This window comes from Callithrix jacchus, chromosome 22, assembly GCF_049354715.1.
Source record: "Callithrix jacchus isolate 240 chromosome 22, calJac240_pri, whole genome shotgun sequence".
NCBI classification, from domain to species: Eukaryota; Metazoa; Chordata; class Mammalia; order Primates; family Cebidae; genus Callithrix; species Callithrix jacchus.
Genome location: NC_133523.1, coordinates 9,717,199 through 9,743,853, shown reverse-complemented (window position 1 = coordinate 9,743,853; position 26,655 = coordinate 9,717,199). Strand labels below are relative to the sequence as shown.

General features: G+C 53.3%; 2 protein-coding genes and 1 non-coding gene across 6 annotated transcripts; 2 read left to right on the top strand and 1 right to left on the bottom strand.

The window, feature by feature from the left end:
• Nucleotides 1-53: 53 nt before the first annotated feature.
• On the top strand, nt 54-12,094 carry KRI1 (KRI1 homolog). Of its 3 annotated transcripts, XR_013531050.1 has the most exons (20): nt 54-168; nt 281-354; nt 1,023-1,128; nt 2,576-2,684; nt 3,304-3,358; nt 3,437-3,486; nt 3,888-3,984; nt 4,072-4,149; nt 4,691-4,803; nt 5,173-5,299; nt 5,395-5,490; nt 5,576-5,746; nt 6,690-6,765; nt 6,863-6,951; nt 7,028-7,154; nt 7,241-7,371; nt 7,464-7,804; nt 9,849-9,913; nt 10,004-10,102; nt 10,931-12,094. XR_013531050.1 is itself a non-coding variant. In XM_035286601.3 (19 exons), the coding sequence occupies exons 1-19, from the start codon at nt 75-77 to the stop codon at nt 11,268-11,270; spliced, it is 2,097 nt and encodes a 698-aa protein (XP_035142492.3). In that variant the 5' UTR covers nt 54-74; the 3' UTR covers nt 11,271-12,094. The 3 variants fall into 3 exon arrangements, 2 of the variants coding, with proteins under 2 accessions (XP_035142492.3, XP_035142491.3); XM_035286601.3 differs by lacking the exon at nt 7,464-7,804; XM_035286600.3 differs by lacking the exons at nt 54-168; nt 7,464-7,804 and having other exon boundaries at nt 176-354.
• ATG4D (autophagy related 4D cysteine peptidase) lies at nt 11,787-20,842 on the bottom strand. Of its 2 annotated transcripts, XM_002761732.7 has the most exons (10): nt 20,427-20,842; nt 19,872-19,955; nt 19,608-19,781; nt 17,593-17,869; nt 17,455-17,519; nt 15,694-15,824; nt 13,181-13,259; nt 13,038-13,114; nt 12,833-12,952; nt 11,787-12,290 (listed from the first exon to the last, which is right to left on the bottom strand). In XM_002761732.7, the coding sequence occupies exons 1-10, from the start codon at nt 20,659-20,661 to the stop codon at nt 12,108-12,110; spliced, it is 1,425 nt and encodes a 474-aa protein (XP_002761778.3). In that variant the 5' UTR covers nt 20,662-20,842; the 3' UTR covers nt 11,787-12,107. The 2 variants fall into 2 exon arrangements, with proteins under 2 accessions (XP_002761778.3, XP_008985499.3); XM_008987251.6 differs by lacking the exon at nt 13,181-13,259.
• LOC118150361 (U7 small nuclear RNA) lies at nt 13,861-13,922 on the top strand. The gene has a single exon (XR_004738468.1). It is a non-coding gene; the product is annotated as a U7 small nuclear RNA (small nuclear RNA).
• Nucleotides 20,843-26,655: the final 5,813 nt, after the last annotated feature.

Genomic DNA, 26,655 nt, shown 5'->3' with positions numbered 1-26,655 from the left:
GTGGGCGGGGCCGCCCTCGCTCCCGCCCTCATGGACTTCCTCAATGCGCATGCGCAGTGGGCCACAGAGCCGCCATGCCGGAACCGCGGGGATCGTCGCAGTTGCGGGTGAACGCGGCGTTTGCCGCGCGGTACAACCGCTACCGGGAGCGCGAAGAACTGCAGCGGCGTGAGTGTGGAGCGCATGCGCGCGGGAACCTACGCGCGCTGGACGGTTGGGAAGTGGGGAGTCGATCTGGCCCGCCGGCTGACCCGGGGGGCATTCCGTTTGTGCCCCGCAGTGAAGGATCGCTACGGGGACCGGGACAGCGGCGGCGACTCTAGCTCCGAGTCGGACTCCAGTGACGAGCGCGTGGTGCGTGTCCCCTTCCCGTCCTGGGCATGCAGAGGAGTCCAAGCCACCTACCGACCCCAACGTAGATGCGGGGGTTAACCCTCAACCCCAGGGCGCTCTGCCGGAGCGTCCAGCCGCGGCCCCCCATCCCATGAGGGACGGAAAGCTCCCTTCCTCTGCCCATGGGAGCCAAATCCCCCCCTATTTTCCCTCCCCTGCCACGATCCACCTGCCGACTTTGATTTTGGGGCGACTCCTCGGTCCCTCAAGAACCCCCTTCCCCTTTCATCCTCAAGAGTCTAGCCATTTTTCAGTGTACGCCTTGTGCCACGTGGGGCGCCCAACTTCTGCCCACATCAACCCTGATTTTGGCCCCACTGTGCGGCCTGGCCCAGCCACTGCCCGCTGTCTCCCTTGCGCCCTCAGCCCACCTGCTCCTTGTCAAGTCCTTGTCTTCCCCAGGAATTACCTTCTTGCCCCTCGCCTTCCTTTATCCATATCCTGTACACCTGTGGCCTGCCCTTGCCCACCCCAAGAGGGCCCCTCCCTCCTGCTGTTTGACACCTGCCTCTCTCCCCAGCCAGATCCTCCCTCCCTCCATCCTAATCCCTACGCTGAGCTCACCTGCTGGTGCCAGAGCTCTTACTACTGCCTTCTAAAGTCTGTCCCCAACCCTTTTCCTGCCCTAGGAATTTGACCCCCAGCAGGAGCGGGACTTTTACAGAACGCTCTCCTTGTTGAAGAAGAAGGACCCCCGCATTTATCAGAAAGATGCCACCTTCTATCAGAGAACAGGTCTGGGGGCATGCCTGTCAGCCTCTCCTTCATTTCGCGGGAATGGAATCCTGGGTCCTTTCCTGTGTGGATTCAGAGAAGTGTCTTGAATTCTCTCAGCATCTTTTCCTGTCTGTAAAGTATATCTAATTGTACCAACAGCCCTGAGGGTAGATTTAAGGATAGATTGGGATTTACCCAGTTTACACAATTCATCTGTTGTGATTATTGAATGAATTGCTTCACAAGTCCTTAGCAAGAGCCTAGGTTATTACCTGGTGGTGGGATAATGACTGTGTGCTTGGCACTGTTCATGGTGGGAGTTGCTGACTGAGTGATTCCAACTCCACTAGGCTGGGCAGATTGTTCACACCTCTGATCCCAGCACTTTGGGAGGCTGAGGTAGGAGGGTCACTTGAGGCCAGGAGTTTGAGACAAGTGTGGGCAACATAGCAAGACCCCATTTTTTTTCTCTTGGAGACAGAGTCTTGCTCTGTCACCCAGGCTGGAGTGCAGTGGTGCAGTCTCGGCTCACTGCAGCGTACACCTCCCAGGTTCACACAATTCTCCTGCCTCAGCCTCCCGAGTAGCTGGGATTACAGGCGCCCCCACCAAACCTGGCCAATTTTTCAATTTTTAGTAGAGATGGGGTTTTACAATGTTGACCAGGCTGGTCTTGATCTGGCTGGTCTCAAACTCCTGACCTTGTGATCTGCCCACCTCAGCCTCCCAAAGTGCTGGGATTACAGGCGTGAGCCACTGCATCTGGCTACAAGACCCCATTTTTACAAAAGATACAGAACTTAGCTGGACATGCTGGCATGTGCCTAGTGTCCCAGGTATTTGGGAGGCTGAGGTGGGAGGATTGCTTGAGACCATGAGTTTGAGCTGCAGTGAGCTGTGAGTTAGGATCTTGACACTGCACTCCAGCCTGAGCAACAGACTGAGACCCCAACTCTCAAAAAACTAATTACAATAATTAATCAAGCTGAGCATGGTTGTTCATGCCTGTAATCCTAGCACTTTGGGAGGCTGAGGTAGGAGGATCACTTGAAGTTAGGAGTTGGAGATCAGCCTGGCCAACATGGTGAAACCCTGTCTCTACTAAAAATACAAAAATTAGCTGGGTGTGGTTTTGCACACCTGTAATCCCAGCTACTCGGGAGGCTGAGGCAGGATAATTGCTTGAACCTGGGATTCAGAGGATGCAGTGAGCCGAGATTACGCCATGCACTCCAGCTCGGGCAACATAGTGAGACTGTCTCAGAAAAATAATAATAGTCAAAGCAGGAATTGCTGACAGAATGGCCCCAACCCCACCAGACAAGCACAGTACTCTTAGACAGCTGGGAATTGGTGGATTGGGGATTTGAATCTTCTGTCTAACCTTGGACCTGCCTTTTGGGATTCGCTGCCAGAGGAAAGAAGGGGGTTGTGGGTGATGGCAGGTGTCTTGGTGGGTTAACAGCATCGTCATCAGACAGCGAGGAGGAGCCAGCAGCTTCGGAGAAGCAGAAAAAAGTACGGCCCATGTACCTGAAGGACTACGAGAGGAAGGTCATCCTGGAAAAGGAAGGGTATGGAGAAGGCCCACATCTCCACCCCCTTGTCCCCAGCCCTCTCAGGTTTATGGGGGTCTTGGGGCAGGAGAGGAAAAAAGCTGGCAACCTGGGCCAGGCTTGGTGCCTCGTGCCTGTAATCCTAGCACTTTGGTAGGCCAAGACGATAGGATGGACAGGAGTTCGGGACTAGCTTGGGCAACATACTTGTCTCTACAACATTAAAAATTAGCTGGGCATGATGATGGGTCTCTGTACAGGCCCAGCTCCTCAGGAGGCTGAGGCGGGAGGATGGCTTGAGCCCAGGAGATGGAGGCTGCTGCACTCCAGCCTAAGCAACAAAGCAAGACCTTGTTTCCAAAAAAAAAAGGCAGCACTTTGGGAGGCCGAGACGGGTGGATCACCTGAGGTCAGGAGACCAGCCTGGCCAACATGGCAAAACCCCATCTCTACTAAAAATACAAAAAGGTGGAAACTCAGCAGAATTGCAGATACCCCTGAGCACAGGAGCCTCAGTGACTCCATAAGCCTTCCAGGACCCCCACCAGCTGTTGCTTGGAACAGCTGCCTTGCATGGGGCATGGGGACAGGCGGGCCCTGGAAGATACTTTCTGAAGACCTCACTTTTCCTGTACAGCAAATATGTTGACGAGGAGAACTCAGATGGGGAGACTTCCAATCACAGACTCCAGGTGTGTGGGATGGAGACTGGGTCTGGGGGTGCCGGGCCTGGGGCTGGCCTGAGACCCACAGCCCTCTCTCCTCCACAGCGGACCTTGTCACAAAGTTATGTGGAGGAACAGAAACAGCTCAAGGAAAGGTGAGGCTGGGCCGTCCGGAGTGGCCAGTGGAGGAAAGTTGAGGCTCAGGGATTAGACAGGCAGGTGTTCAAATTGAGCTCTGTCACTTTCTGTCTACCTACTTCTGTTTTCTCACCAGTTAAATGAGGTTAATGACATCACAGCACGACTCTGAGCTTGTTGAGAGGAGAGGTCAGGGCTTAGTAAATGGGGTTCATCTTGGGGCGGCCAGTCGGGTGACGTGGCTCATGCCTGTAATCCCAGGGCTTTGGGAGGCAGAAGAGGGAGGATCACTTGAGCCCAGAAGTTCAAGACCGGCCTGGGCAACATAGGAAGACCCCATCTATACAAAATAAAATGAATGTTGGGGCAGCAGACAGGGGCCAGCCTACCTGTCCTGAGGCTTTTCTCTCATGGGCAGCTTCCGGGCATTTGTGGAGGACAGTGAGGACGACGACAGCGCTGGGGAGGGCGGCTCTGGTTTGCTGCAGAAACGTGCCAAAACCAGGCAGGAGACGGTGGGTGCTGGGGCCTGACTGCACCATGGGGGGCATGGTGGCGGGTGGCTGAGTGTCTGCAGATGCTCAGTGCTGGCCTTCCCCCAGGCCCAGGAGGAGGCCGACTACATTGAGTGGCTGAAGGGGCAGAAAGAGATTCGGAACCCAGAGTCCCTGAAGGAACTGGTGAGTTCTCGCATGTGGTCACCAATGGCGTAGACTGCATGTGCCGCCTCCATCCAACTATTGACAGAAAGTAACCCACTGAAAATGAGATGTGTGCATCTCTGGGCCTCAGTTCCCACATCTTATAATACGGGGATAGGCTGGGCGCCATGGCTCACACCTATAATCCCAGTGCTTTGGGAGGTCAAGGCAGGAGGATTGCTTGAGGCCGGGAGTTTGAGACCAGCTTGGGCAACACAGCAAAACCCCTCTACAAAAAAATTAGCCAGGCGTGGTGGCATGTGCCTGTAGTCTCAGGTACTTGGAAGGCTAATGTGGGAGGATCGTGTGAGCCTGGAAGGTGAATCTGCAGTGAGCTATGATCGTACTACTGTACTCTGACCTGGATGGTAGGGCAAGACCCTGTCTCGAAATTAAAAAAAAAAAGGGGGGGGCTAATGTCACCTACTCCAGAGGCTGGCTATGAGGTCCACGTGGTGACCATGCCTGTCCTCCTTCCCTGTCCTCCATTGACTGAGGTCCTGTCTCCTGTCACCCCCAGACCCATCTCAAGGAATACTGGAACGACCCTGAGTTGGATGAAGGGGAGCAGTTCCTTCGGGATTACATCCTCAACAAACGCTACGAGGAGGAGGAAGATGAGGAAGAGGAGGGGTGAGCCGCTGTGCCTCCCCAGGGCCTAGATTTAGGGTGTTCTTCCTGAAATATCCCCAGGTGGCACCAGCCAGGGGGCAGAGGGCACCATGTGTGTTTTCTTCACAGATGGTGGCAGAGTTAGTCTTCTGCAAGACAGAGCCACAGAGTGTGGGCTCTGGAGCCAGGTGGCACTGCCTCCAATCCTGGTTCTGCTGCGAGACTTCCATGCCTCAGTTTCCCCATATGTAAAATGAGGACAGTGGCCGCGTGTACCTTGTAGGGTTGTGAGGATTAAATGTGTGCATACATTTTGTACCCAGGCATGCAGGAAGTGTGGGCTCAACCTCCCTTGGCTGGCCCCCAGCCTCACTGCATCTTGTCCCTCAGGGTCTCCGGTTCCCCAGTCCAGCTGGTTGTGGACGACTCCTCAGACGAGGGGGAGCTGTTTCTTAAGAAGCAGGAAGACTTCGAACACAAGTACAATTTCCGCTTTGAGGAGCCGGACTCGGCATCGGTGTGTGGCGGGGGAGGACTCAGCCCCCGGGTTCCATGCCCAGAGAGCCCCACATCATCTCTGCGGCCCTTCTGGGCTTTTCTGACCCTGCCTAGGTCAAGACCTACCCACGCAGCATTGCGTCCTCTGTGCGCCGTAAGGATGAGCGCAGGAAGGAGAAGAGGGAAGAGACTCGGGAGCGCAAGAAGAGGGTGAGTGTCGGGGTGGCCAGCTGGGGAGGACCCCTCAGCCCTTCAGGAAAGCCCATGCCCGCCCTCCCTCTGCCTGGGCCTGCAGGAGAAAGCAAAGAAGCGGGAAGAGCTCAAGCAGCTGAAGAACCTGAAAAGGAAGGAGATTCTGGCCAAGCTGGAGAAGCTGCGGAAAGTCACAGGCAACGAGACACTGGGGCTCGAGGAGAGGGACCTTGAGGATGACTTCGACCCAGCCCAGCACGACCAGCTCATGGAGGTACAGCCCCTCATCCCATGACGCTGACCTCACACAAACCTGGCTCTCGCTGGGCACAGTGGCTCATGCCTGTAATCCCAGCACTTTGGGAGGCTGAGGCGGGTGGATCACTTAAGATCGGGAGTTTGAGATCAGCCTGGCCAACATGGTGAAACCCCATCTCTAAAAAATACAAAAATTAGCCAGGTATAGTGGTGGGCACCTGTAATCCCAGCTACTTGGGAGGCTAAGACAACTGCTTGAACCCGGGAGGCAGAGATTGCAGTAAGCCAAGATTGTGCCACTGCACTGTAGCCTGGGTGACAGAGTAAGACTATTTAAAAATAGAAAGACTTAGGCTGGGCACGGTGGTTCATGCCTGTAATCCCAGCACTTTGAGAGGCCGAGGCAGGCAGATCACCCTAGGTCAGGAGTTCAAGACCAGCCTGGCCAATGTGGTGACACCCCATCTCTACTAAAAATATAAAAATTAGCCAGGTGTGGTAGTGGGTGCCTGTAATCCCAGCAGGCTGAGGCAGGAGAATCGCTTGAACCTGGGAGGTGGTGGTTGTAGTGAGCTGAGATCTCACCATTGCACTCCAGCCTGGGGAACAAGAGCAAGACTTGATCTCAAAAAATAAAAAGACCTGGGGCCTGAGTAGTGCACTGGGTGTGGGCACTGCAGGGGCAAAGGCCTGTAGGATGGCAAAGAACTGGATCTATGGAACTGAATGGTGGCCAGTACATCATAGGGTAGAGAGCAGGGGAGTTGGCAGAGGAGCCTGGACATGCAGGGGCCCCCCACCTCTGGAGCTAGGTCCTGGGAGGGCTCTGGGGAGCCCCACGAGGTGCAGGACTAAAGCTGCCACAGAGGGGTCATTGGCAGTATTGTTGGGAACTCAACTTGAGTGGGCCCTGCTCTGCCTTGAGTGGGCCCTGGTGACTCTCAGCCCTGACCCTCCAGAAGTGCTTCGGGGACGAGTACTACAAGGCAATGGAGGAGGAGAAGCCGCAATTTGAGGAAGAGGAAGGTCTTGAAGGTGAGATCAGCTGGGGTACCAGGCTGGGGGCCTAGGAACTGGGCCTGAAGCCCAAGGTCCTGTCCTTACCCCACCTGTCTGTTCTGTCTGCATCCAGATGACTGGAACTGGGACACGTGGCATGGGCCTGAGCAGGATGGAGACTGGAGCCAGCGGGAGCTGCATTGTGAGGACCCCGACTTCAACGTAGGTGTCCCGGGTCGGGGGAGTCCCAGGGGCCTTGACTGAGGGCTGGCAGGATCTGACCTGTGTGTCCTGGCAGATGGACGCCGACTATGACCCCAGCCAGCTGAGGAAGGAAAAGCACAAGGCCCCCTTGACGGGCAAGAAGAAGCGCAAGTCACCCTTCGCTGCAGCCGTGGGACAGGAGAAGCCCGTGTTCGAACCCGGTGAGGTGCAGGTGGGCAGGCTGCGGGTGGGGAAGGGGCTCCGCAGGACCTCGCACAGCCCGGCAACCTGGCTGTGTCTTGAACAGGGGACAGGACGTTCGAGGAGTACCTGGATGAGTATTACCGGCTGGACTACGAGGACATCATCGACGACCTACCCTGTCGCTTCAAGTACCGCACCGTGGTGCCCTGCGACTTTGGCCTCAGCACTGAGGAGGTAGGGCCTAGGCAGGTGGGGACACTGCAGAGGGTACCAGGTATGCCGGAGGGGCAGGAAGCTGGCCCTGAGCCCTGATCTCTATTGCTCAGAAATGGTACAACATGGTGGCCTGTTTCTTCATCTGGAAAATGAAGGGCCGGGTGCGGTGGCTCACGCCTGTGATCCCAACACTTTGGGAGGCCAAGGCGGGCGGATCACAAGGTCAAGAGATCAAGACCATCCAGGCCAACATGGTGAAACCTCCTGTCTACTAAAATACAAAAATTAACCGGGTGTGGCAGCACACGCCTGTAGTTCCAGCTACTTGGGAGGCTGACGCAGGAGAGCCGCTTGAAGCCACGAGGCAAAGGTTGCAGTGAGCCGAGATTGCACCACTCCACTCCAGCTTGGGCGACAGAGCAAAACTCCATCTCAAAAAAAAAGAAAAAAGGCAAGGTGGCTCATGTCTGTAATCCCAGCACTTTGGGAGGCTGAGGTGGGCAGATCACCTGAGGTCAGGAGTTCGAGACCAGCCTGACTAACATGGTAGAACCCCAGATCTACTAAAAATACAAAAAAAATTACCCAGGTGTGGTGGCAGGCTCCTGTAGTACCAGCTGCTTAGGCTGAGGCAGGAGAATCACTGGAACCTGGGAGGCAGAGGTTGCAGCGAGCCTCTGTCTGGACTCTTCATTTGGACTATCATCTTTTTCTTCTTCTGAGGCAGAGTCTCACTGGGTGACAGAGTGAGACTGTCTCAGAAAAAAAAAAAATAGTCCAAATGACAGTACTAATAATATTACCTTGCCTCAAAGGTAGCATTACTACCTTCTACACGGTGGGGCCTCAAAACAGTGTCTTACCCATGGCATGCCATGCCCTGTAAATATTACTTTTTTTGAGATAGAGTCTTGCTCTGTTCCCCAGGCTGAAGCGCAGTGGCGCCAACCTCCTGGGCTCAGGTGATCCTCCCAAGCAGCTGGGACTACAGGAATGTGCCACCATGCCCAATTAATTAAAAACAAAAATTTTTTTTTTTTTTTTTTTTTTAAACAATGTCTTACTATGTTATGCAGGCTGCTCTCGAACTCCCTGGGCTTAAACAATCTTCCTGTTTGGTGTTCTGGCTTCCCAGAGTGCTGGGATTATGGGTGTGAGACACCGAACCTAGCCAGTATTACTTTTTAAAATTTGTTGATTGATTGAGACGGAGTCTTGCTCTGTTGTGTAGGCTGGCATGCAGTGGTGTGATCACCGCTCACTGCAAACTCTGCCTCCCAGGTTCAAATGATTCTCCTGCCTTAGCCTCTCAAGTAGTTGGGCCTACAGGCATGTGCCATCATGCCCAATTTTTATATTTTTAGTAGAGGCAAGGTTTCACCATGTTGGCCGGGCTGATCTGGAATTCCTGGCCTCGTGTGATCTGCCCTCCTCAGCGCCCCCCAAAGTGCTGGGATTACAGATGTGAGACAGCGTGTCCAGCCAATATTATCAGCAGTAGTCTGGCTGGTAAGACTTGGTAGCAGGACTGGGTACACTGGCTCACACCTGTAATCTCAGTACTCTGGGAGGCTGAGGCAGGAGGATCACTTGAGCCCAGGAGTTCTGAGACTAGCCTGGGCAACATAGGGAGATATAGTCCTAGTTACTTGGGAGGCCGAGGCAGGAGGGTTGCTTGAGTCCAGGAGGTTGAGGCTGCTGTGAGCATACCACTGCACTCCAGTCTGGGCAAGAGTGAGACCCTGTCTCAAAAAAAAGGCTTGATATCCTCTGGAACTAGGGGGCCCAGGTGGGTTCAAGCCCTGGCTTGGCTATTCGCCAGCTGTGTCTCTGGACAAGTGATTCCCCGATCTGTGCCTCAACTCCCCATCTGTAAAATGGGACAGTAATTAATAACACCCCAACTTCGGTGACTTGGAAGGAACAGGCATAAGATCAAATGTGTGTGGCACATGGCAGGCTGTGGGCACCTACTCTTCCCCATTTATGATAGCTGAAGGTGCGCGACTGTTTGCATGGTCAGTAAAAATAGCCAATGTGTACTGAGCCGATACCATCAGCACTCACTCACTTCCTCTTTCTGATGGCCTTCCAGTAGGTTTGGAAACTGAGGCCCAGAGACTGGGAATGAGAGCCTCATGTGTAATTAGGAAGCCGGTGGTTGGGAGCGACCCCTGCCTGTTTTGAGGCTTTGGGGATAACTGGGAATGGGTGACAGCTCAAGAGCTCTGGGTCTCGAACTGAAATCAGTTCAGCCAACTTCCTAGCCATGTGGCCTAGGGCAAGGATCCGTTCTCTGAGCCTCAGTTTCCCCATCTTCTGACCTCTGCAAAAAATACTGGCCTCTGTAGAAATCAGTCTCTGGCCATGATGGCAGCCCTGCTTGGTGGTAGCAGCATTACCGTTTTGACTAATGAGGTGACTCAGGCTCACGGAAGAGTCAGGCCCCCCATGGGGACTATCACAGCAGGTCCCCACCCTCCCTTCCCATGCAGATCCTCGCTGCTGACGATAAGGAGCTCAACCGGTGGTGCTCTCTGAAGAAGACCTGCATGTACAGGTGATGCAGTGGGGTGGGGCCCAGTGTGCAGGGGCGGGCAGCCCGGGGCACTGCCCAGAGCACCCAACAGGCCCCTCTGTCTGTGTGCAGGTCGGAGCAGGAGGAGCTGCGGGATAAGCGGGCATACAGCCAGAAGGCCCAGAACTCATGGAAAAAGCAGCAGATCTTCAAGTCACTCTGCCAGGAAGAGTGAGCAGTGCTGGCTGGGGAAGTGTGGGTCGGGCGCCCGCCGGGCTTGAGTCTTGGCTGTCAGCCTCTTGTTGCATGACTTTGGGAATACAGCGTGTCTCCCCGCCTCTCCCCGCTCTGCTCCCCATCCCCCGGCTCTGAGACCTGGGTTCTAATCCTGGGTGCTATTGCTGTGACCTTGGGCAAGTCGCTGCCCCTCTCTGGGTCTGCTTCTTATAAGATGGAGATAGAGATGGTTCTGCCTCATAAGCTTGCTGAGGATGAAGTGAGCTGAGGATGAATTTACGTAAAGTGATGAAGAGATGGTAAATGCCTGATAGGTCAGCTGTTATTATTAGGATTGTTTTCGCCCAGTCTATAAGGCAGGAGTGATATTTACTGAAAGCTAAAAAGAGGCCCTGTGCGTGCTCCAGCCTCTAATCCCAACACTTTGGAAGACTCAGGTGAAAAGATCGCTTGAGCCCAGGAGCTGGAGGCTGCCATGAGCTACGTTCACACCACTGCACTCCAGCCTGGGTGAAAAAGCAAGACCCTGTCTCTAAGGCAAAAAAAAAAAAAAAAAAAAAAAAAAGCTAAAATGAGTTAACTGATGTGAATAGCTTAGGGCAGGCCCAGGCACAAACATCAGAATCCTCAGCCTCACAATCTAGCCTTTGGGTTCAGCAGAAAAGCCCCAGACTGGCTTTGGCATGAGACCCAGGTCTGAATCCCAGACAGGCCCTTGGTCACTGTGTGGCCGCTTCACTATGCCCCTCCTTTCCCCGCCTGTAAAATGGAACGGGCCTGATCTTGACAGGCCTAGGCTGAGCCCTGACTTTTCTCCTTCAGGACAGAGACGCCCACGGAAGCCACAGGGAAGCCACAGAGAGACGAGGCTGGCCCACAGAAGCAGCTGGCAGCGCTTGATGGGGCTGCTAGGAAGTGGTCCTGGCCAGAGAGTCTCCCAGCACAGGAAGAGGAGGCCCCTGTGTTACCCCCGGAGAAGCTAGCCCTGCAGAGGCGGAGGAGGGCCAAGAAGGCACGGCTGCTGGGTCCCACTGTGACGCTTGGTGGGCGCGAGTTCAGCCGCCAGAGACTGCAGGCCTTTGGCCTCAACCCCAAACGGCTGCACTTCCGCCAGCTGGGCCGGCAGCGGAGGAAACAGCAGGGGCCCAAGAGCAGCTCCTGAGCCCCAGGGAGCAGGCAGAGGTCTCTGGCTCCTCCCCTCCAGTCAAGCCCTGGACAGGTCTCGCACCCACAAATACTATCTGCTGTAGAGAACCTCACATCTATGGCCAAGCATGCAGCTCACGCCTGTAATCCCAGCACTTAGGGAGGCCGAGGTGAAAGGATCACTTGAGCCCAGGAATTCGAGACAAGCCTGGGCAACATGTCAAGACTCCATCTCTACAAAATGGTGGCACGTGCCTGTAGTCCTAGCTACTCAGGAGGCTGGGGAAGGAGGATTGTTTGATTGAGGCTACAGTGAGCTGTATGATTGCACCTCTGTACTCCAGCCTGGGCAACAAAGCAAGACCCTGTCTCTTAAAGAAGCACGTGTAGCTGCGGGTAAGGAAGTTGTCCCATTTTATGGACGTGGACACTGAGGCTGACTTAAACTTCTCAAGTGACTTGGAACTCTCACCTCAAGATACTTCCCAGACCTCACAACCCCTCAGAATGCTGCGCCCAGCCACAGCCATGATCAGGTCACACAGCTTTATTGGCCCCCAGCAGCCAGTTTCCCTATGGTGGCTTTGGGACAGGGAGGGCCCGGGCGTCCAGTGCAAACTACAGTACTTGAGTCAGGTCCTGAGGGAGTTGCCCAGGGTCCTCCCTGCCCTGCCAGGAGGGCGCCACTGGTGGGAGACAGGTGCATGGGCTCTGTCCCTGACTGGTCACAGCTGGGCTTGTTGAGGGGGTGAGAGAGGAAGTACCATCATTGCCAGAGCTCAAGATCCCACACCTGACATGACATAAATAAAAAAATAAATAGTGTTGCATCTTTCCCCCCAATCCCCTCCCTTTATAAAAAGACAAAGTCCTCGGAGCTGGGCCGTTTGGTTCTGAGGAGCCGCCCTGTGCGAGGGAGCCGGAGTGTGGGCTGGGAGAGCTGGGAGCAGAGGTCATCCAGGCTGTGGTCCTGAGCGTGGCCCTCGGCCAGAGTGAACATGGGGTACCGTTCCGTGGCCGCGGAGGAGCTGAGGACCTGGCAGGAGGAAGGGGACGCTCAGCCACAAACAGTGCCAAGCCATATTCTTCAGCCCTGGTTTACTTAGCAGGTACTTCTCAGGACTGCCTCTCCAGGGCAGGCCAGCCAATCAGCACCTTCCATCCCCTGGTATAAGCATATGACTCAGCCAGACACTGGGATTTTTCCTGCAAAAACGGAATTCCCCTTCCAGTGACTAGAGATGGGTGCCCAGAAGGGCTGGTGGCCATCTTTTGGCACCAGGAGGTTAAAGCCATAGACAGCAAAGAGACAAGGAGGGTTCTCCCCACCTGACCGTCTGGATACCGCTGCCTCCAAGGCATGACACCCTCAACTTGCAGGACAGCAAGGTGACCTGACAGGTGTCCTTGGCCTCCCCTCACATTTTCAGGGGTGGACGTTCTTCACATTTCCCAGATTAGGACACCCAGTCTGGAAGCAGCACCCCAGCTCTACTGGACTCCAGGCCTCTGTTCCTGTAGAACATTCCCAGCTCTGCCTGCCCACCCTCCCTCCCCTCCAGCTTTCCTCTTGCTCACCCTGGTCAGCTCTGAGCAGAGTGTCTCAAACTCCTTCCTGTCTCCAGCATAGAAGCCCACAGTACAGCTTGGGTCCATCTTGGCGAAGGCCATCTTGCGGGGTGAGGTGCAGTGGAAGGACTGGGGCAGACAGATGAGGGAGGCTCAGAGGCCCTGGCTGCCCACCCACCATGGTCCCAACCACACGTTGGGGGCTCCCACTCACCTCCAGGGGAAAGTTGGCCTGGCTGACGTCCACAGTGGGTTGGCAGTAGTGAGGGTCCAGGTACAGCAGGAAGTCATCTGCAGGGGTGCAGGTGTGAGTGGGGATGGGATGAGGGCTGGGGATTGAGGAGGGGTCGGGCCTACCTTGGTAGCCAATGAAGTACAGCGAGTGCCGTGGTTTCCCGCCCATGATGCCCAGGCACAGCTCACAACGCAGGAGTTCCTGCAGGGGGGAGGGTGCGCAGGTGCTGTGAGGCAGCCACTCAGCAAATGCTCTGCAAACGCATCTTCAGTGAGAACGCAGCCTCTGGATGGCAGCAGTGATCAAAACCACAAAACCCCTGCCCTCAGGAGTTGACATCCTAGTGTGGGAGATGATTATTTTTTTACAAGGAAGACGATTATATGGTGGTTTTTTGTTTTGTTTTGTTTTTTTTTAGATGGAGACTCACTCTGTCACACAGGCTGGAGTGCAGCGAGTGGCATGATCACGACTCACTGCAACCTCTACCTTCCGGGTTCAAGTGATTCTCTTGCCTCAGCCTCCTGAATATCTGGGATTACCAGGGCCCACCACCATGCCTGGCTAATTTTTATATTTTTAGTAGGGACGAGGTTTCACCATGTTGGTCAGGCTGGTATCAAACTCCTCAGCCTCCCAAAGTGCTGGGATTACAGGCAGAGATCCACCTGCCTCAGCATCCCAAAGGGCTGGGATTACAGGCAGAGCTGATTATATGATTTATCTCATGTGTTAGAGGTGATAACTTTATGGAAAAGAATAAAGGAGAGAAGGGAACCTTGTGATTTGAAGTAAGGAGGTCAAACATTACAGCTCCTTTAGAATTTGTCTCATAGGTTTTCTGATTCTCACTGGAAAACCTCCCAATGCAAAACATATTTTAAAACAGAGGCCAAAGAGTGGCTCATGTCTCTAATCTCAGTACCTTGGGAGGCCGAAGTGGGAGGACTGCTTGAGCCCAGGAGTTCAAGACCAGCCTGGGCAACATAGTGAGACCCTGCCTCTACAAAAAAAAATGAGCTGAGTGTGGTGGTGAGTGTGCCTGTAGTCCCAGATATTCAGGAGGCTGAGGTGAGAGGATCATTTGAGCCTGGGAGGTTGAGGCTGCAGTAGGCTGAGACCACACCACTGCACTCCAGCCTTAGTAACAGAGTGAGGCTCTGAATCGATCAATCATAAATAAATAAGAGAGTCAGGATAGGCCCTACTGAGAGATGACGGAAATAACCAAAGGATTTTTTTTTTTTTTTTTTTTTTTGAGACAGAATTTCACTCTTGTTACCCAGGCTAGAGTGCAATGGTAACTTGCATCTTGGCTCACCACAACCTCCGCCTCCTGGGTTCAGGCAATTCTCCTGCCTCAGCCTCCTGAGTAGCTGGGACTATAGGCACACGCCACCATGCCCAGCTAATTTTTTGTATTTTTAGTAGAGATGGGGTTTCACCATGTTGACCAGGATGGTCTCGATCTCTTGACCTCGTGATCCACCCGTCTCGGCCTCCCAAAGTGCTGGGATTACAGGCTTGAGCCACTGCGCCTGGCCAGGATTTCTTTTAATGGTTAGTGTTAGTAAAATAAGAAACAAATTTTTAAATAAATAGAGATGACTGTGGTGGTGCCTGCACCTGTAGTCCCAGCTCCTCAGGAGCCACATGCATTGCAGCTGAAAGAGGGCTCTATGCAGCAGGAGCCGGAACTGAAAGAGGAGTGTTCTGAAATCAGGGAGGAGGCTCCTGTGGCTGCAGCAGAGTGTGGGAGGAGGATATGAGGTCACGGCAGGAGATGACCTCCAGAAGGTGACTGGGACAAACAGTGTGGGGCTCTGTGGGCCCTGGGGACACTTTGGCTTTTATTCTGATGCAGATACATAGGGACCTTTCCAGCCTCAGGGCCTCTGTCTTGCTGTTCCGTTTGCCTAGAGCACTCCTCCTCTGACTCCTCATTTGCCTGGTGGCTGCAGAGGGCCTTTCTAGGCTCTCCTGCTACCCTCATCATCTGCTCCTACCCTTCAGGAGGCTGAGGCAGACAGATCACTTGAGGTCAGGAGTTCAAGACCAGCCTGACCAACATGGAAAAACCCGATCTCTACTAAAAATACAAAAGTGGTGCATGCCTGTAATCCCAACTACTTAGGAGGTTTAGGCAGGAGAAGCACTTGAACCCAGAAGGCAGAGGTTGCAGTGAGCTGAGATCACGTTACTGCACTACAGCCTAGGCAACAAGAGTGAAACTCTGTCTCAAAAAACAATAAAAAGGGCTGGTGGCTCACGCCTGTAATCCCAACACTTTGGGAGGCTGAGGCAGGTGGATCACATGCGGTCAGAAGTTCGAGACCAGCCTGGCCAACATGACAAAACCCGTCTCTACTTAAAATACAAAAATTAGCTGGACATGGTGGCAGAAACCTGTAATCCCAGCTACTTGGGAGGCTGAGGCAGGAGAATTGCTTGAATCTCGGAGGCGGAGTTTGCAATGAGCTGAGATTGCGCCACTCCAGCCTGGGGAACAAGAATGAAACTCTGTCTCAAAAAAAAGAAGGGATGAGGGACACAACATAAACAGCAGCCCTAACCCAAGCTAAACAAGTCTAGAGGACTCCCTGGTGGGGGCGTCCTGGAACTTGGCTGAACCTACCTTCACGCAGGGCACATACACGGGGTTGAGAGTTTCGCCACCCAGTCGCACAGGCACCAGGATGACCACAGAATTCCACTCAGCTGAGGGGTCTGGCCTGGCCACCAGGCGTGCCACGTCTGCCTTGTACACTGGAGGGACAAGACAGCGGCAGGTCACCTTCTTGGCAACCCTTCAAGCCCCAGAGTGTGGCCTTCTAACCCCAGAGGCCCAACCTCAACCTTGGAATTTCTCAGTGGGCAGCACTGTCACCAGCCAAAAACATTGTTCTAGCGTCCCTCAGACATCCCCAGAAAATCCCAGGACCTCCAGGCAGGTGTGGACATCCCCTTTTTACAGTAAGCAACTGAGGCCCTGGGATGTAGACCAAAAGTATATACACTGGGAGAGGTGGAGACTGTTCTCTCCACTCCTCCCCACCCCAGGCCCGAGGGTCCTCAAGGACTCAATGCCTTGGTTTGCCAATACAGAAACAGAAGCACTGGGCGCTCGGTCCTTGAACCAAACACCCCGGGTGTGTCCCTCCTCCTCCAGTCCCATTTTCTTTCTTTTTTTTTTTTTTTTTTTGAGATGGGAGTTTCACTCTTGTTACCCAGGCTGGAGTGCAGTGGCGCAATCTCAGCTCACCACAACCTCCGCCTCCTGGGTTCAGGCAATTCTCCTGACTCAGCCTCCTGAGTAGCTGGGATTACAGGCACGCGCCACCATGCCTAGCTAACTTTTTGTATTTTTTTAGTAGAGACAGGGTTTCACCATGTTGACCAGGATGGTCTCGATCTCTTGACCTTATGATCCACCCGCCTCGGCCTCCCAAAGTGCTGGGATTACAGGCTTGAGCCACCGCGCCTGGCCAGTCCAGTCCCATTTTCTTGGGCCCATTCTCCTCCCCCTACCTTGCAGCTACATAAGCCCATTTTGCACTCCTAGAGAAGTAGACCCGTTTTGGAGATATGATTCTCTGAAAATCAAATCTTGTCCCAAATACCTAGAATTTTGCATAAAAAATTACAGGGGTTGGGCACAGTGGCTCATGCCTGTAATCACAGCACTTTGGGATGCTGTGGTGGCCAGATCACCTGAGGTCAGGAGTTCAAGACCTTCCCAACATAGTGAAACCCTGTCTCTACTAAAATACAAAAATTAGCCAGGCATGCTGGTGCGCACCTGTATCCCAGCTACTCAGGAGGCTGAGACACAAGAACCACCTGAACCTGGGAGGCAGAGGTTGCAATGAGCCGAGGTCATGCCACTGCACTCCAGTCTGGGTGACAAAGTGACCTGACCTAAGGTGATCCACCTGCCTCGGCCTCCCAAAGTGCTGGGATTACAGGCATGAGCCACTGCACCTGGGTTCCTTATTTTATTTTATTTTTTTAAGACAGGATACTACTCTGTCACCCAGGCTGGTGTACAGTGGCAAACTCACAGCTCACTGTAACCTCGAACTCCCAGGCTTAATCAAGCAATCCTTCCACCTCAGCCTCCTGAGTAGCTGGGACTACAGTATGTGTCACCACACCTGGCACTATTCTATCACTCAAGGTGTGGTGGCACCATCACCCTGATGTTGCTTCTCCCAGTTCCAGAGGGAGAGAAGGAGAAGAGGAACTGTCTCCCACTACACAGGACTTGCATCCGTCCCCAGTGTCCCTCTGCCCCAGAACTTGTTCCAGCCTCTGAGGAAGGTGCATTCTAAGAAGCAGGTGAGGCAGAGACTGGCTCAGGGTGGGACCCCCATGATCTTGGCTCCCAGCCCCTTACCTGTGCAGTCCTGAGAAACATACACCAGCAGGCGGGTGACCTCGGAGGAGCTCTCCACAGCTTTCCTGGGGGCAGGAGGGAAGGCCTTAGTGCCTGTGGGTACCCAGCAGCTCCCGTGATCCCTGCAGTGGCCCTTACCTGAGGATGTGTGCCACCAGCGATGGCCCATACCAGTCACCTGCCTTCTTGCCTGAGCTCTGCCCCAGCTCCACCAGCCGGTGTAGGCCAAAGGGGGCCTGGGGGTGGTCGGCGAACCAGGACACAATCTGCCGGTGCCGACGTTCCTGCTCCAGCTCAGGGGCACCCTGGGCCCAGCATGGGGGCATCCAGCGGGCAGGGCCATGGTACCAGCTGGGAGAGGCTGGCCCTGACAGCTCAGGGGGGCCCAGGCCTGTGCCCTCGGCCCATGTCCAGTCTGGTGGAATGGAGCACACAGTCAAACAGTGCTAATGTGTGGGGGGCAGAGGTCCCATCTATACATGTACCACATACAATGCTAATGCCCCTGAACCTGGTGATTCAACAGAATTTACATACTCCTGAAACTTATTTATTTATTTACTGTTCGTTACTTAGAGACAGGATCTCAGCTGGACGTGGTGGCTCAAGCCTGTAATCCTAGCACTTTGGGAGGCTTAGGTGGGGGCAGGGGAGTGGGGATCACAAAGTCAAGAGATCGAGACCGCCTGGCCAGTGTGGTGAAACTCCATCTCTAATAAAATAAAAATACAAAAAGCAGATAGGCATAGTGGCAGGCACCTGAAATCTTAGCTACTCAGGAGGCTGAGGCAGGAAAATTGCTTGAACCAGGAGCAGGGGTTGCAGTGAACCAAGAATGCTCTACTGCACTTCAGCCTGGACGATGGAGCAAGACTTGGTCTCAAAAACAATAATAATAATAAATATATAAATAAAGACAAAGATCTCACTGTCAGCCAGACTGGAATGCAGTGGCATGATCACGACTCACCACAGCCTCTAAATCCTGGGCTTAACAGATTCTCCCGCCTCAGCCTCGAGTAGTTGGAATCACAGGCACGTGCCACCACACTCGGCTAATTTTTAAAATTTTTTTGTAGAGACAGGAGTCTCATCATGTTGCCCAGGCTGGTGCCGAATTCCTACGTTCAAGCCATCCTCCTGCCTCAGCCTCCCAATGTGCTGGGGTTACAGGTGTGAACCACCGCACTTGACCTGTGGGTGTTGCTAGAGTCTCATTCTGTCACCCAGATTGGAGTGCAGTGGCAGGATCATAGCTCACTGTAGCCTTGAATACCTGGGCACAAGTAATTCTCCCTCAGTCTCCCAGGTAGCTGGGATTACAAGCATGCACCACAGGGCCAGGCTGAAACTCTTTTCATTTAATTAATTAATTTACTTATTCATTTATTTAGAAACAGATTCTCACTCTGCCGCCAGGCACCAGGCTGGAGTGCAGTGGCACGATCTCGGCTCACTGCAACCTCCGCCTCCCGGGTTCAAGCAATTTTCCTGCCTTAGCCTCCCTAGTAGCTGGGACTACAGGTGCCCAGCTAATTTTTGTATTTTTTTTTTTTAGTAGAGACGGGGTTTCACCATGTTGGCCAGGATAGTCTCAATCTCTTGACCTCGTGAACTGCCCGCCTCAGCCTCCCAAAGGGCTGGGATTACAGGCGTGAGCCACGGCGCCCAACCTATTTTATTTTTAATTTTTTGACACAGAGTCTTACTCTGTTGCTCCAGCCCAGGCTGGAGTACAGTAGTGTGATCTCGGCTCACTGCAACCTCCAACTCTGGGGTTCAAGCGATTCTCCTGCCTCAGCCTCCAGAGTAGCTGCGTTACAGGCATGTGCCACCACACCCAGCTAATTTTTGTATTTTTAGTAGAGATGGAGTTTCATCATATTGGCCAGGATGGTCTTGAACTCCTGACCCCAAGGGATCCACCTACCTAGGCCTCCAAAAGTGCTAGGATTACAGGCATGAGCCACCACACTCAGCCCCAGCTGAAACTCTTACAAACAACTCTCATCTCTCCAAAATTTACTTGACACACAATTCCAACATGACTTTGAACTCTTAGTAGTTTGCAAGTAATTCTAATACTGCTGATATGGCGATTGACCCTGTACTCCTAGTCCACCCCTTCCCCTGCTCCCATCCCCGGGGCTCACCTCTAGGCAGGAAATGCAGCAGTAGGCCCTGTGCCAGCATCATCTGGCCGCTGCGTAACATGCACCCCCAGCCACAGTCTGAGGTCAGGCAGCCCCCAGGAAGGGGCGGGAAATCTCGGCGGTATGTGAGCCATAGGCGGGACACAAAGTCACGCTGGAAACGCTGGATATCACCTACAAGAGTGGGTCTGTCAGCTGCCACCAGGGACACTGGGGCAGACATAGAGAGGTCTCCCCCAACCCTGGTCCCAACCACCAACTCACCCTCGCCCTCGAAACGGTAGCGGCGGCCACAGAGGTGGATGCTGGAGATCTTGCTAAAGCTGGTCCGGCTTTTAACCGCCCAACCTGGGGAGACGTGGGGGCAGCGCCCAGCGAGATGAAGCACTCGCATGACAGCAACAGCTATTCCATTCCCCCATCTGTGAAATGGGCATGATCCTAGTTCCTATCTCCGAGGTGGCTCTGGGGACTCCGTGCAATAGCCCTCTCAGTCGGAGGTGGGGCCCCCGGTGACAGCTACAGGAGTGTCCACCATCAATTCAGGATGAAGGAAGGCAGCTCTGATTATTGTACCCATTTTACAGAGAGGAGTAAAAACACAGGCGCCAGAAAGCAAAGGATTTTGCCCAAGGTCAGACAGGGGAATAGGCGGAGCTTGAAAACACTGCCTATTGGACCTGCCACAGGTCCACCCTGGGCCGGGCAGGGCGGGGGACCCACAGGTGACTCAGGATGGGAACAAGGTCTGACAGGGCCGAGGTCTGGTTTTCCTCCACGGCCCCCCACACCCCCAAGATTTCTACGCTCCCTCCTCACCATACTTCACGTTGTTCCAGGCTGTCAGGAACTTGGCTTTGAACTTGTCCACTTCGTCCGGCTCACTCGGGCCAGCCCCGGGAGAGCCAAGAGCGGGGCTGCTGGCTCCGGAGGGCCCCAGGCCGTTGGGGTCTGGGCCTCGGGAACCCCGCGGCCTGCGGGCCTCGGGCCGGCGGCGCGCGTCCTCCGGGCTGCTGCTCCGGTACGGCGCGGCGGCCGGCGACACCGAGTTCATGGACGCGCCGGGAGGGCAGACCGAGGACCCAGGTGGGGGGCTGCAGACGCTGCCCCCCTCAGGTGCCCCGCGGCCGGTTCACGGGGCCCAGGGAAGGCGCTACTCGGCCCCCGTCCCCAAGCTCCCGGGCCCGGCTGCGGCAGCCGCTCCAGCTGCCGTAGACAACGCCATCTTAGCTGCCCAGGACCCCGGATGACGGTGGGCGTGGCCAGGCTCGACGCCCCGCCCCTCCCCGCCCCAGACGCGTTTCTAGCCCGGTTACCAGGTCGCCAGGCGGGGACCTCAAACCCGGACACCTCCCCGCGGCCTCCCCACGCCCTCCTTATCACACTGCCAGGCGCGCGACAGTTCCTGCAGGTCCTTATCGGAGGCCGCAGAGCCGGGGAACACCCGCCCCTGGCCCCGCCCCTAGTCCTGCCCCCCTAGGGCCCAGGATTGACCTCCTGGCAGGCGCCCAGGTGTGACTGACTGCGCACCTGCCACGCCCGCCCCGCTACCCCAGCGCACGTGCACCGGCTGCCAACCCAGAAACGGCCCTCACCTGGGACCAGATCGACTAGTGTGACCTCCGGGGCAAGCCACGCCTCTCTATGCCTCAGTTTCCTCATGTGCAAAATTGGTCTGGAATACACGCAACATGGAGGAATCTTCATGTGAATTATGCTCAGGGAAAAAAATCCAGACTTCCCGCCTCCAAAAAGAAAAACAATATATACCCTATGGTCCCATTTATAAAAAAAACTCCAAAAATGCAACCTCTTCTATAGTAGCCTAAACCAGACCAGTGGTTGGTTGCTGGCCGGTGAGAGTGGGCAAGCGCGGGAGGGAGGGATGAATAAAGTGCGCCAGGAAAGTTTTTTTCCGTGTGTTTTGTTTTTTCAGGATCTGGTTCTGTTGTCAAACTGCAGAGCAGTGAAACTGCAGCCTCCAACTCCCATCATCCAGCCTCAGCCTCCAGAGTAGCTAGGATCACACACGGAGCCACCACACCTGGTTAAATAAAAACAATTTTTTTGTAGATACGGAGTCTTGCTATGTTGTCCAGTCTGGTCTTAAACCCCTGGCTTCATGAGTTCCTCCCGTCTCAGCCTCTCAAAATGCTGGGATTACAGGCATGAGCCACCACCTCAGGCAGAAGGAAATTTTTTGGAGCTGTGGATAAATTCTGTATCTTGACTGTAATAGTGGCTTCATAGGTGTGAAAACTCATCAGACTGTATGCTTAAAATGTGCATTTTTTATGTCTATACCTCAACAAGGCTGTAAAAAAAAAACCCGTTATTTTAAAAAACAGGCCATTAACTTTTTATAGAGACAGGGTCTCTCTATATTGCCCAGGCTGGCCTGAAACTCCTTAGCTCAAGTGATCCTCCTGCCTCAGCCTCCCAAGTAGCTGAGCCTACAGGAAAATATTTTATTTGATTTTTACTTTTTTTTCCTCGAAACTTACAATGCCCAAACAGATTTTTATTGTTGTCGAGACAGGGTCTCAACAACAGCTGCCCGAGTAGCTGGGATTACAGGTGACTGCCACCGTGTCCAGCTAATCTTTGTATTTTTTTTTTTTTTTCCTGAAATGGAGTCTCGATCTGTCCCCAGGCTGGAGTGTAGTGGCTCGATCTCAGCTCACTACAACCTCCACCTCACCGTTGAAGCAATTCTCCTGCCTCAGCCCCCTGAGTAGCTGGGATTACAGGCACCAGCTGCCACGCTGGTGCTAATTTTTGTATTTTTAGTAGAGTCTAATCACGGCTCACTGCAGTCTCAACTGCATAGGCTTAAGCAAGTCTCCTGCCCCAGCCACCTGGGCAGCCAGGAATACTGGCACGCGCTACCACACCTGGCTAATTTTTTTTTTTTTTTTTGAGATGGAGTTTTGCTCTTGTTGCCCAGGGTGGAGTGAAATGGCATGATCTTGGCTCACCGCAACCTCCGCCTCCCAGGTTCAAGCAATTCTCCTACCTCAGTCTCCCAAGTAGTTGGGATTACAGGCACCTGCCATCATGCTCGGCTAATTTTTTGTATTTTTAATAGAGACGGGGTTTCACCATGTTAGCCAGAATGGTCTCGATCTCCTGACCTCATAATCAGCCCTCCTTAGCTTCCCAAAGTGCTAGGATTACAGGCATGAGCCACCACACCCGGCCTACACACCTGCCTAATTTTAAACATTTTTCTGTAGAGATGGGGTCTCTGTGTTGCTCAGGCTGGTCTTGAACTCCTGGGCTGAAGCTATCCTCCTCGGCTTCCCAAAGTGCTGGGATTACAGATATGAGCCACTGCACTGAGCCAGGGACAATTTATTTATTTTAGATGGAGTTTCACTCTTGTTACCCAATGCAGTAGCCCAATCTGGGCTCACTGCAACCACCCACCACCTCTCGGGTTCAAGCTATTTTCCTGCCTCAGTCTCCTGAGTACCTGGGATTATGGGTGCACACCACCATGCCCAGCTAACTTTTGTATTTTTAGTAGAGACAGGGTTCGACTGTGTCAGCCAGGCTGGTCTCAAACTCCTGACCTCAGGTGATCTGCCTGTCTCGACCTCCCAAAATGCTGGGATTACAGGCATGAACCACCTCACCCAGCCAGGAAAAATGTTTAAATATATCTAACTCATAAAGATGTATGGGAGTGAGCTGAACCTAACAATGTGAAATGCTTAGAGTGGTGTTTTGGGGACAGCTGGGGCTCAGTGAGAGGCAATTACATGACGACAATGCAGTGACCCTGTGAGCCATGGACAGGGTGGCCTCTAGTGGCCAGCCCCGGGGCTCTATCCAGCTCTCTGGAGGAAGTAGGGAAAGATTTGAATGAGGGTGTGGTGTCCAAGAAGGAGAAAGCACAAAAGGGGCAGTCACCTCCCTGACTTTCCGTTTTCCCCCTCTCCTTTCAGTCCCCTTAAAGCATAATTGACCCCTTTCTCTCTCTCTGTATGTATATATATATATATATATATATATTTTTTTTTTTTTTTTTTTGAGACAGAGTCTTGCTCTGTCACCCAGGCTGGAGTGCAGTGGCGAAATCTAGGCTCACTGCAATCTCAACCTCCCAGGTTCAAGCCATTTTCCTGCCTCAGCCTCCTGAGAAGCTGGGATTACAGACGCGCATCACTACACCTGGCTAATTTTTGTATTTTTAGTCAAGACGGGGGTATCACCATGTTGGTCAGGCTGGTCTCAAACTGCTGACCTTGTGATTCCCCTGCCTTGGCCTCTCAAAGTGTTGGGATTACAGGCGTGAGCCACTGCACTCAGCCGACCCCTTTCTCTTTCATTAATTTATTAATTTATTGATTCATTGATAGCATTCTTTTTTTTTTGAGATGGAGTCTCACTTTGTGACCAGGCTGGAGTGCAGTGGCACGATCTCGGCTCACTGCGACCTCCGCCTCCCGGGTTCAAGCAATTCTCCTGCCTCAGCCTCCCAAGTAGCTGGGACTACAGGCGCATGTCACCACGCCCAGCTAATTTTTGTGTTTTTAGTAGAGACAGGGTTTCACCATGTTAGTAAGGCTGCTCTGGAACTCCTGGCCTTAGGTGATTCATCTGCCTTGGCCTTCCAACGTGCTGGGATTACAGGCATCAGCCACCATGCCCATCCTATTTTTATTTCTGTATTTATTTATTGAGATGGAGTCATGATCTGTCACCAGGCTGGAGTGCAGTGGCACAATCTCAGCTCACTGCAACTTCTGCCTCCTTGGGTTCAAGTGATTCTCCTGCCTCAGCGACCTGAGTAGCTGGGATTACAGGTGCCCACCACCATGCCCAGCTAATTTTTGTAATTTTTTTTTTTTTTTTACCCAAGATGGAGTCTTGCTCTGTCACCTAGGCTGGAGTGCAGTGGCATGATCTTGGCTCACTGCTAACTCTGCCTCCTGGGTTGAAGCAATTCTCTTGCCTCAGCCCCCCAAGTAGCTGGGATTACAGGCACCAGCCACCATGCCCGGCTAATTTTTGTATTTGTATTAGAGATATACTCCTAGAGACATCCAGTGATTCTCCTGCCTTGACCTCCTGAGTAGCTGGGACTACAGGTGCATGCTACCAAGCCCAGCTAATTTTTTGTATTTTAGTAGAGATGGGGTTTCACCATTTGTCCAGGATGGTCTCAATCTCCTTACCTCGTGATCTGCCCACCTTGGCCTCCCAAAGTGCTGGGATTATAGGCATGAGCCACCATGCCCGGCTGTGTATATATATATAGAGATGGAGTTTCACTTTGTTGCCCAGGCTGGAGTGCAGTGGTGCAATCTCAGCTCAGTGCAACCTCTGCCTCCCAGGTTCAAGCGATTCTCCTTACTCAGCCTCTGGAGTAGCTGGGATTACAGGTGTGAGCCACCACACTTGACTAATTTTGGTATGTTTAGTAGAAAAGGGGTTTTGCCATGTTGGCCAGGCTGGTCTCGAACTCCTGACCTCAGGTGATCTGCCTTCCTCAGCTTCCCAATGTGCTGGGATTACAGGTGTGAGCCACTGCTCCTGGCCATGGCATTGATGACTTTGAGCTCGGTGTACCGGCCAGGGGTCTTCAGCTTCTGCACTCAGTCTGGTGAGACTGACCCAGGTCTCTCAACAATTTCTTCCCTTCCTCGTCTGTCTTCCTCCTCCAACTCCCACAAGGTCCATCCCCTTAAATAAACCAGTCACAAGGCACCTGCACCCCAGGAACCCCTTGACTGGGCTGTCCCAGGCTCTCCAAGATCAAACTTGTGGCCACACCTTGGATACCAAATAACTGTGACTGTCACAGGTCAGCTTGTATTGTGGGTTGAATTCTCTGTCCTCCAAAGATTCCTGTGGAAGTCTTAATCCCTTCCTACCTGTGGGTGTGCCCTTATTTGGAAATAGGGTCTTTGCAGATTGACTGACGGATTTTTAGCGACTGGATCTCGCTCTGCAGCCCAGGAGTGACTGGTGCAATCACAGCTCATTGCAGTCTCCAACTGCCAGGATCAAGATATCCTCCTGCCTCAGCCTCCGAAGAGCTGGGTGACAGGTGCACACCACCACGCCCAGCTAATTAAATTTTTTTTTTTTTTTTTTTGTCAAATGGGCCAGGCACGGTGGCTCATGCCTGTAATCCCAGTACTTTTGGAGGCCAAGGTAGGCAGATCACTTGAGGCCAGGGTTTCAAGACCAGCCTGGCCAACATGGCAAAACCCTGTCTCTACTAAAAATACCCAAAAAATAGCCTGGCATGGTGGTGCACACCTGTGGTCCCAGCTACTCTTGAGGTTGAGACAGGAGAATCGCTTGAACCCTGCAGGCAGTGGTTGCAGTGAGCTGGGATCACCCTATTACACTCCAGGCTGGTGAAAGAGCAGGACTCTGTCTCAAAAACAGAAAACAAAAACCAAAACATGGCAAGTTAGGAAGGACCCAAGTACGAATTCCCCTCTAGAGCCTTTAGACAGGGCAAAGCTCTGCCACCACCTCAACTTCGGACTTCTAGCTTCCCAAGCTGTGAGAGAATACATGTCTGTTGTTTTTTATTTTATAGAGAAGGGGTTTCACCATGCTGGCCAGGTTGGTCTTGAATTCCTGACTTCAGGTGATCTGCCCACCTTGGCCTCCCAAAGTGCTGGGATTACAGGCATAAGCCACTACACCTGGCCTACATGTCTGTTTTTCTTTCTTTTTTTTTTTAAAGACGGGGTTTCACCATGTTGGTCAGGCAGGTCTTGAACTCCCGCCCTCAGGTGATCTGCCCGCCTTGGCCTCCAAAGTGCTTGGATTACAGGCGTGAGCCACTACACCCAGCCACATGTCTGTTTTAAACACCCAGTTTGTGCTAATGAATTTCTGCAATCTGAGAAATGAATGCAGTCAGTTTTTCCCTCTTCTCTAGCAGGCCTCGGCTTGCCCACCCACAACTCAGAGGCCCGTCTTCACCTATAGCTTGAGCAAGTCCCCCTGTGTGTGTTCTCAGCTCTACCTGATCACACATGCCGTCATTCCTAATCGGCTGTGTCATTGCCTGTGAATC

Excerpts from the sequence above, each read along its gene's own strand:
- KRI1 (XM_035286600.3), top strand. The coding sequence starts at position 184 with ATGCGCGCGGGAACCTACGCGCGCTGGACGGTTGGGAAGTGGGGAGTC. Across the intron at positions 355-1,022 it reads ACTCCAGTGACGAGCGCGTG|GAATTTGACCCCCAGCAGGA; the intron begins GTGCGTGTCCCC and ends TTCCTGCCCTAG. Across the intron at positions 4,150-4,690 it reads CAGAGTCCCTGAAGGAACTG|ACCCATCTCAAGGAATACTG; the intron begins GTGAGTTCTCGC and ends TGTCACCCCCAG.
- ATG4D (XM_002761732.7), bottom strand. The coding sequence starts at position 20,661 with ATGAACTCGGTGTCGCCGGCCGCCGCGCCGTACCGGAGCAGCAGCCCG. Across the intron at positions 13,260-15,693 it reads TGTATGTGCCCTGCGTGAAG|GAACTCCTGCGTTGTGAGCT; the intron begins GTAGGTTCAGCC and ends TCCCCCCTGCAG. Across the intron at positions 13,115-13,180 it reads GTACTTCATTGGCTACCAAG|ATGACTTCCTGCTGTACCTG; the intron begins GTAGGCCCGACC and ends GCACCCCTGCAG.